Genomic DNA, 9,567 nt, shown 5'->3' on the forward strand with positions numbered 1-9,567 from the left:
AGCATATACACTCATTAATATTGATGTGGTTGCATGAACATGCTAGCTACAATAGACCCTAGATCATTGTTTTCTCTTTTCCGCATTACCAAAGAATTAATTAGTATAAGGACTTTAATTTGAAGTCTAAAGAAAATGACGAGGCTTTCCTTTGTCTGTATCTTTCCAAGTAAATTTTTTAATAATATTAATGGGTCATCATCTCACACCACAAACTATGGACAAACATGTGAATTGTTTATACAAATAGTAATTAATCATTCATCACGTGAAAGGTCTCATGTTATTAATTTGCTTCAATTATTTGCTGTAACTTATATATCACCGTGGTTATTTTTATTACAAGTTTGTTAAGAAATATTTTATTTTATCTTTCGTTTCTTCCAGATTAGTGACTTTCAGAAAACGAGTTAGTCAAACCCATCCATTTTCACATTTTGGAGGTTGATCAACTTATGTTGACAATGGTTTTTATACAGTTAAGAAGACTTTAGATTCAATAACACATTGTTTCAACCAGCCACTCTTTGTTAAGAAAAAAAAAATCTTCTCATTGAAATAGTAATAGGAATTTTTTTGATAAATTTATTTCTTAATTCTTTTGAAATGATAAAAATATTAGAAAATGGGTTTAAGCCTAACTCATTTTCACAAAACCGGCTCTGTAAGGTGAGGTTTGCAATAGAAATATCTAAGAAACAAGAAATATCGCTAGGATAAGCTCTAACCATAACTCTGATATTAGATTAGAAAGTGAGTTTTTAAACTTAATTCAACCTACAAAACCAGCTTGTAAAGTGAAATTTACACCTCACTTATATATATATATATATATATATATATATATATATATATATATATATATATATATATATATATATTATAATTTGATTTTATCTTTAGTAGACAAGAGATTTCAAAAAAAAGTATTATTATAAGTAGTTATATTTGTACAAGGTTGAATGTTATGTTTTTCAGACAGTACGATTTAGATAAAAATCAATCATTTTGTTACTGTGGTCTAAATTATACGAGAGAAGTTTATCCATACATTAGTCAATGAATTTTAAAGATGAATGCTATGTTAAATTATATATGTTAAAAGTTTGTACAAATAAATCAAAATTTAAATCGTAGTATATTCATAATCATGCAAGTTGAAAGAACAAGTGTCATAGTCCTCTGCATGATGAATTGACTCCAAAACAGCAAATGATGCTACCCCTTTTTCAACGTTGTATAGGTTATAATCGTCGTAGGTGTAACAACAATATCCATTTATTAATGTTGTACCTTTTTCTTTGCCCTTGATTATAATTCTAAAATTTCTCCTACGCTGGTGCTGATAGATAGTATACTATAAACTAAAACTTTCTCTATTTATATATATATATCTTGTCATTTGCATATCACTCAATTATATGATCTAACATGTGTTAAACACACATTCTACAACTATCATAAATACATGCACATTCTTATCAGCAAGAATGGTTCAGTACAAAGACGTACGATGTATGTTGCCTCTGAAATTGTGGTTTTGGTTGAATACTTGGAAGAATAACGAAGCAAAGAAGTAATAGGAGTCACGAGGTAGGCTAGGTTTTAGTTCACCAAGTTTGGTTGGTAAATGATAATGATGTCTGATTTGACAAGGGAATATTATTTTTATTAATATCTTCTTGTAGTGTCTCGAACCCTCTTCACATTACATTCAAACAAAGCAACATGAAAACTTCAAAGCTGAGTAATTGTTTAGTTTTATAGGCTGAAACGCACTGAAAAAGAAAATGAAAATGAGGGTTAGCGAAAGTTGAAATAGAAGGAAAAGAAAGGAGGAAAAAAGTCAAAGAGGTCCTAACAACACTGAGATACGATGGACAAGGATATCCTGGTCCATAGAGAGAGGACAAGATTATGCAACATCTTAACTAATTTCTGTATTATTAGTATCAATCATTTCATTTTTTAATGTTAATATTACATGAATTAATTATAATCTAATCTCCCCTTATAATTAATATGCTCTCATTTTCACTAGGATTAGAACTTTTGTGTTCTGAGTCCCGTGACAAGGTGGTAGAGACTCAAACTCAGCCGCACGTGCATGCACGCTCCTTTAACAGTAACCAAGCCTGAATCAATCACTTCATGCAGATAACAAATTGAAAACTGGTAGATTTTAGTTTCCAAGTCCATTATTATAAGGAAAAATATAAGTTGACCTTTCTTTTGTTTTCTCTCTCAGTGGCTAGCTGCATAATTTGTGTCAGATTAAACAATGTAACTATGTTTGTATTTACATTTACCAATGGATCATAAATTTCCATTTGTTTGATGAGGTTGGTGAATATTGGTTCCCTACTTTGAAAATTTGGAACCTGGTGGCCAATGGAGTTGCAGAAAAATGACTAGCCATAGCTGTGAAACAGAAGGAGTCAAAGGAAGGGATAATGATTTGGTGGTGTTAACACTCTTGACAGCATGCAATTTCATGGTCCTTCTTCTTCTTCTTCTTCTTCTTCTTCTGCTGCCTTTGCCTTGATTGATAAGTTAGCAGTTATATATCTGTTGTGTGGTCTATCACGTTAATCTCATGACATGACCCTCCTTTCACCACTGCAATTCATGATCACCTATCTGTCTTTATATGACTTGTTTTCTGCCACAAGAATCAGTTTCCTTCATTCCAATTGTCCTTCTCTCCCTCCTTATTTTTCCACACTTTATTCAAACCAGCTCTTTTCAAAACTTCACTCACTTCAGCAAAGCCAGAATTTATACAACAATTAATTCGATTAGCATATATTAAAAAGATAAATAAATGGGGTAATGATATCTTCAGACTCTAATAAAACTGATAAATTTATACAATCATCTTTTTCACGTCTTCTATTTTGTCATATTTCTTTGCACACATTCTTAGTCTCTTTTTCTTTACAATTCAAATACCTTTTTTAATGAACACAATATTGTTAAAAAGATTCATGGTTGTCAAAATTTCATCTCCGGATAATGATATCATAAATCACAAATACAAAATTTTACTTTTGCCGATGAACACAACATCCTTGAAAACATAAATAGAATTATGGTTGTCAAAACATCATTTTTCAGATAATAATTTCTCAACACTGATAAATTTATAATTGGTTGATACTCACTATTTTGTCCTGCTTCCTTTCTTTTTCTTCACACTACAAAAGTTTACCATCAGATAAACTTTTAAGTACTTCTACTTTCAGACTCATTAATCAATTTTACGCGACGTGACCTAATGAATGTTTTATCTTTTGGATGCTGTGGAAAAAAGCAAGGAAACTAGCTCCTTCCAAAGAAACCTATCAGCTAGTGGAAGTTTTGCAAAAGCAAAAGCAAAATGTACCAGGAAAATATTTTCTGATTACCGTATTTTGATCCAAAGATAAATTAAATCACAGCTCTGATAAATTGTCAACTTTTTAAAGACTTAACATATCATAATTATTTATATTCGATTATAATTGTTTGTACTTTTTCTCTCTTTATGATCATAAAGCTATTTAGTGGGGACAACCTCTCCACCATACAGTGTCTTCTCTGCTGTGTCATTCAGAAAGTAATTTAAAAGAACTTTCACGTTGATTAGATCATAGCTGAAGCAAATTTGTATTTGGGGTTTCCATTTCAAAAGCATAGTTTGTATGGATCTAATCACAGATTCTCTCACAAATTGGGCTTGTATGGGTATATGACAAAATAAATTAAAAGTACTTCATATGAATACTGTTACAGTGTGATGTCAGTATTAAACATTGAACATCAAGTAAACAAAGGAACCAAAATTAACAATTAAAATACATGATCAAATTTAAAAAAAAAAATATGAACCAAACATAAAGTTCAAGCATATGCTATGAGTATCATAATATTTTTACTATGACTAAATTTCCCAGAGCAACTCTCAAAATCAGGATATTTTTACATCTCGCAAAATCCTTGCAGCCATAGCTCCATACCTTCTGGCTTCCCAATCACTAAGCTTTGCATTTTGCGAGATTGGCTTATTTTGGTCATCAACTTTTTCTTCAACGAGACCAGATCCTTCTTCTACAACAACATTTCCCTCACTGCTTTTATCCTCCACAACAGTTTCCACATCAACTTTTTCAACAGTGGCCTCACCAGAGTTTTCTGTGGAGTCTGCTGAATGTTTGAATCCCATGATGAAGAGTTGAATACTTGGATGTTGAAATGTCTCATCCATCTGCACAAATTGAAGCTTCGGAACTAGTTAACCAAACTCACCTATGCGTTAACTTTGACTGAAAATAGTATAGCTAATTCAAGACATATATATAGCGATAAACGTAACTCGTTGGAACATATAGCTTACCTTGGACTTCGAGACAGTCTTCACATCGAAGTTTCTTTTCCACATCTGAAGCATCTTCTCATGGACACTTGTAGAGCGGATTTCATAGCTCAACTTCACGAACAAATTCAAAACAAAATAATAAACAAGTGAATTATCCAAGTTTACTATAAGAAATATGTGCATAATTTAATAAGGGAGTTGAATAACATACCAAAATTGTAGTCCTAGGTCCAGATAAAGCAAGTATTGTCTGTAATAGAGGTTCCAATAGATGCTCTACATAAACCTTCAAAGAAATACACCAAATCAAACAGAAACAGAACGACGATCAATTTGTGAGTAACATACCAAGTTAGTTCGCAGTGGCACTGGTGAATTTAATCTCTGAAATTACAACTAATATCAATTTATTACTTAAAATGATATTTGTAAAACTTCTAGGATTAAATTGAGTAACGATTAAGATGACAGTGTTAACAAATAAGGGATTAAAATCACATTTTTATAATTTTAAGGAGTAAATTGATTAGAGATTGTAATTTTAGGAATTAATTTGGGATATTGTTAATGAGTTAACTTTTAAGGGATATTCACTTCTACATTGCTTGCAGAAAGGCCTGTTATACACTTACAACATCAGTGCCAATAATGTAGTCAAATGGAGGACCCACAGCCTTAATGTGACTCTCGTCTCCCCACTGAAGTTCAGCAACCTTGACTGAACCAAATGACTCTAAAAACAATTGAGGTCCAAGTCAAATACTACTATCTTTAAATCCGCAGACAGAATAACCAGAGATAAGTACAAGAAGAAAATTCAAAGATAAATATAAAGAATTTAAAATAAATAAATACATAAAGAAAATGACAATGAGGATGGTTCAAAAGTATCAAATCAAACCAGGATTCTTTTGCATGACCCTTGAAATATTACGCTCAACGTTTCTCTCCAACAATGGCAAAACCTCTTTTTGGTCTGTCACTATAACATCACACCCCAGCAAAGCCATGCCTGCAATGGAACTGCATATCAGACTAGTCATCACCACCCAACCTAAGTACTGAAAATAGGGTAAAGATAGACCAGTTTTATAAAGGAGTGAATATAGCAAAGTACATTGATCCAATGAACAGATTTTTAACAACAATTTTAAAACTCACCAAAACCAGAAACACCACAGCCAGCTCCTAGTTCAATTACACGTTTTCCTTTAAGTTTAGCAGGGGAAAATCTCCCCCTTCTGCAATTCCGTTCCTGAAACAATATAAAGGTAATTTAGTGATATTACTCTATTACTAGGTAATGGAAACTAAAATCAATGTTTAAAGAGCTTCATGACCGAGTTCACTGTCCCAAACAAAGAGAAAATGTCACTTGTTTCCAATCATGTCATTTAACTTTCCTCTTCCAAACTTCCCCTTACATTTTTAAAACAAAGAGTTATAGCAAAAAAGGTGATTTAAATGCATTCACGTAAAATTTTATTCATGCACAGTTTCAAGAATAAGTTCAAGTCCACGGCTTATCTGTCCGGTCTGCACAGCTAGTTTTTCATGTACATAGCAAATTACAAGGTACAATCATCTATGCTTTAATGATTGAGAATTTAAAGAATATCGCATGAATGAGCTAATTTCAAAAATACAGTAAGGATCTAATAATTTTTTCATTTATGAATTATGAAAAAGGTTAAAAGGACATTCCAGAACATGTGAGATGCACACATAACTTACAAGAAACTTAGCAAACACAAGTGATGCATCCCATACAGTAGTCCCCAAGTGCTTGGAATTGGGATCCTATAAAAGAAAAGATTGAATTGTCAGAGTAGAAACATACGTAAAAAAAAACAGCAAACGTTTCAAATATATGATCAATTTCAACAAAATCATAGTCAAGTTGATGTCTAAACTCTACAAGCTGAACAACAAGAGAGGATCCCAGTCAACAACATATAATAATTTGTAGGTACATGGCACTTTAGTCAGTCATCATTTCAAAAATTTATAATGCAGGTTTCGTTTCTACTGCATATGCCCTAATTCTAACTGGTGGCTTTTGCTTCCCAAATATTTTGGGAATACTTACAAACAAAACAGAGTGTAGAAGTCTCTAGTCCACATTGAGTGGCCTTGAGGCACTAACTTCATCTTACCCAAATTAATTGCTCATCGTGGTCAATATCTTTCACTGCTTAACACTAACAGAGCCTAGAGTTTTCTAAAGGAGAAAAGTTTTGGATGCACAGTAAGGTAACAAAACTAAAGTTCAATGGGCACTTTGCAGAAAAGAGCACCCTCCTTAAAGCACCCTCCAAACACGTGCTTTAAAAAATGTATAATACCTGAGAAAACTGCAACTCGTGGCCCAAAACCTCCAATGGCATCTCAAATGTGGTTGGGGAATTTAATCTGGTGAAACGATATTGAATATTATGAAACACGTAACTGTAATAGGCAACAAATCATAAAGAAGAATCATCCAATTGTCTTTACCAACAACCATTATGGGTTCTGTATGTACAGCCGTAGTGACTGTACAACAATGTAAAGGTATATATCATAGTATTTTTTTTTTCCTAAACAGAAAACAATGAGGTCTTAATTGTGCTGACAATTTGTATGATGTGTCCAATGCGAGACTAAGGGCATAGAAGCTAATCTAATGAGGTCACTCGATACAAATTCCACCAATTCATTGCAAATTTGCAAACCCGTATAACCAGAGGAAGTCAAAGGTTCACAATCTCACTCTAATGAAAGAAGCAGAATAGAAACAACCAAGTATTCAAAAAAGGCCAACCAAATTAATCTTTCCATCAGTAATCGGTACCACAAATCCCTCAAAGCATGAAATTAGAAAAGACATACGTGGTTCCATGATCATGATCATTGGAATTTAGTTTAAAACGACAAGTTGAAGAAAAGCAAGCAAGTCAAGATATCATAACTAATGATCCATAACTGCACAGAAAAATAGAATTGCAATACCAACAACAACAAAAACTGCCGACGCACACATTTCGTATGCTAATGTTATTGCCAGGGTTCAGATATATATTATATTATAATTCGCGTGGGAATATATAATTTGAATTTTGTTTTCAATAGATACATAACTGATTAAGAAGGAATGTATTACCTGTCAGGCTCCATAAGATCACAGCCTTCAAAGAAAAATCCTTAAACGAAAAAGAATCAAGAAGACCTGTCTCCCACTTAAAGTCCTGCGCTAAATCACTGGCAAAATAAAGAGGGGAAAAGGTTCATCAACTACGCAGAGAAACGAACACCCTATAAAGGGAGTCAACAATAACAACAGTCAGACAGTATTTAATTCCAAACAGATTTCTACAGGATATTTTCCTAACCAAAACCCTAACTTGTTGAAATCATTCAAAAAGTTGAGAGTAGGTTTTATCATGTTTAAAAAGAAACTATGAAAGGAAAGTAAGGAAAAAGTAACCAACCAAAAATTAGATTGAAACGAGATAGAACGTGAAAGCTGAAGTCAGAGTCTTTGAATAGAAACTACTAACAGACAGAGACACCCAGGAGGAGTAGAACTTCAACTTCGAATCAAGGTTTTATGTTTGCGCCACTCTGTATATTCATCAAATTTACACTATGAAATTATATTGTTTTCAACTTTATTTATTATTTTCTTCATTATTATTTTTATTATGATAAAAGATTTAAATCCAAGGTTATTAATTTTATTATTATAATTATAAAACTAAATACAATAAATTTTATAATTTTATTGTAAATAGTTTTTATTTATTTTATAATTAAAAATAATGTATTTGAATGAAGGCACTGCAACATTGCTGACCCCTTCAGCTTTCTGGTTTCTGTTTTTCAACTTTATTTCAAATTAATGAAATCATTTTCGGGGTAAGTAACTTGTTGTAGTAGCTCATTATCATATAAATGAAACAAATGATCATAACTAGTTAAATGTTTCAAATCAATACTTTACTTTTCCCTCTCAAACCACATTTCATTCAAAACAAACTTATTGTAAATTTTATACTAACTAAATTTTAATGTTGTTTTTCAAGATAAAAGATGGGCTCTGCTTTATAATTAATTTAATCAAATTGAAAAAAAAAATACTGGAGTTTGAAGATTATGCTGAATGGTAAATAAAATTTTTAATCATACATTTCATATTTTACCAATTGGTATCTGGGTTGCCTTGACAATCTATATGGGTCTTAGGATATTTGTTAGATACTTAGGTAATAATGAATCTCAAGCGTTATTATTCCTAATGTTTTGTAAAAGAAAAAATTGTGAATTTATGAAAAAAGAAAATTTAAATATAAAATTTGAATTTATTTATGAATTTATTAATTTAAATGAATAATTATTCTTTTTAAAATATAGATTACATTTCTATAAAAAGATATGGTTATCTTTCAATATACCTCACTAAATACAAACAATAAATATTAATAGTAATAATATAATTGTAACATATTAAAAATTAAATAATAAATAAAAAGTGTGAATAAAATAAATAAATTTAAAAATAAAAAATTAAGGTGAGAACAAATTTTGAAATATATTAAACACATAAACGGATTTGAGAGTAGTAGAAAACTTCAGCTTTTAAAAGCTAGTTAAAGGTGTGATAGCTTTCGAAAATTGTCAACACTTAATCACAATAGATATCGTTTATTTAAAAAGCGTTATCTATAACTATCACAATAGATAGTGTTTTTTTTATGACAACACTATCTATAACTATTTAATATTATTTTTTAATTAATAATTTGAAATATACGAATAGATAGCGCTTATATAGAAAAGCGCTATCTATCATATTAAGGAAATTACACATCGAGACAAAATGATAGCGCTTTTAGGATACGTGCTATCTTTTATGATTAAAAAATTTAGAAAAAATGATTTGACACCCAACTCTCTTAGATAGTGCCTTCTAAAACACTAAACCAGCACTAATGGAAAAATGACATTTTATGACGTACAAAAATGATATTTTATGACGTAATTCGTGGGAGACATAGTTCCGGGCATAATAGTAAGTCTACGCATTTTATGATGTAGCAGAAATTTACGTCATAATAGTAGAAAGTTCGGAGGAGTGGCTGAAGCGTATTATAAAGGAAATAGAAGAGGAGAGGAAACAAGTTGAGAAAAAATAAAGCCAAAATGTTTCTCGAAGAAGCCGAAGTCAAAGT

At 31.2% G+C, this 9,567-nt stretch overlaps 1 protein-coding gene across 1 annotated transcript; it reads right to left on the reverse strand.

Moving 5' to 3' along the window:
• Positions 1-3,739: 3,739 nt before the first annotated feature.
• On the reverse strand, positions 3,740-7,965 carry LOC106755614 (protein N-lysine methyltransferase METTL21A). The gene is made up of 10 exons (XM_014637799.2): positions 7,828-7,965; positions 7,500-7,597; positions 6,703-6,769; positions 6,092-6,157; positions 5,519-5,612; positions 5,259-5,369; positions 4,990-5,090; positions 4,569-4,643; positions 4,376-4,468; positions 3,740-4,246 (listed from the first exon to the last, which is right to left on the reverse strand). Exons 2-10 carry the CDS (start codon positions 7,511-7,513, stop codon positions 3,950-3,952), a joined length of 918 nt encoding a protein of 305 aa, XP_014493285.1. The 5' UTR covers positions 7,514-7,597; positions 7,828-7,965; the 3' UTR covers positions 3,740-3,949.
• Between the last annotated feature and the right edge of the window lie 1,602 nt (positions 7,966-9,567).

Source organism: Vigna radiata, chromosome 2 (genome assembly GCF_000741045.1).
Source record: "Vigna radiata var. radiata cultivar VC1973A chromosome 2, Vradiata_ver6, whole genome shotgun sequence".
In the NCBI taxonomy this organism is placed as follows: domain Eukaryota; kingdom Viridiplantae; phylum Streptophyta; class Magnoliopsida; order Fabales; family Fabaceae; genus Vigna; species Vigna radiata.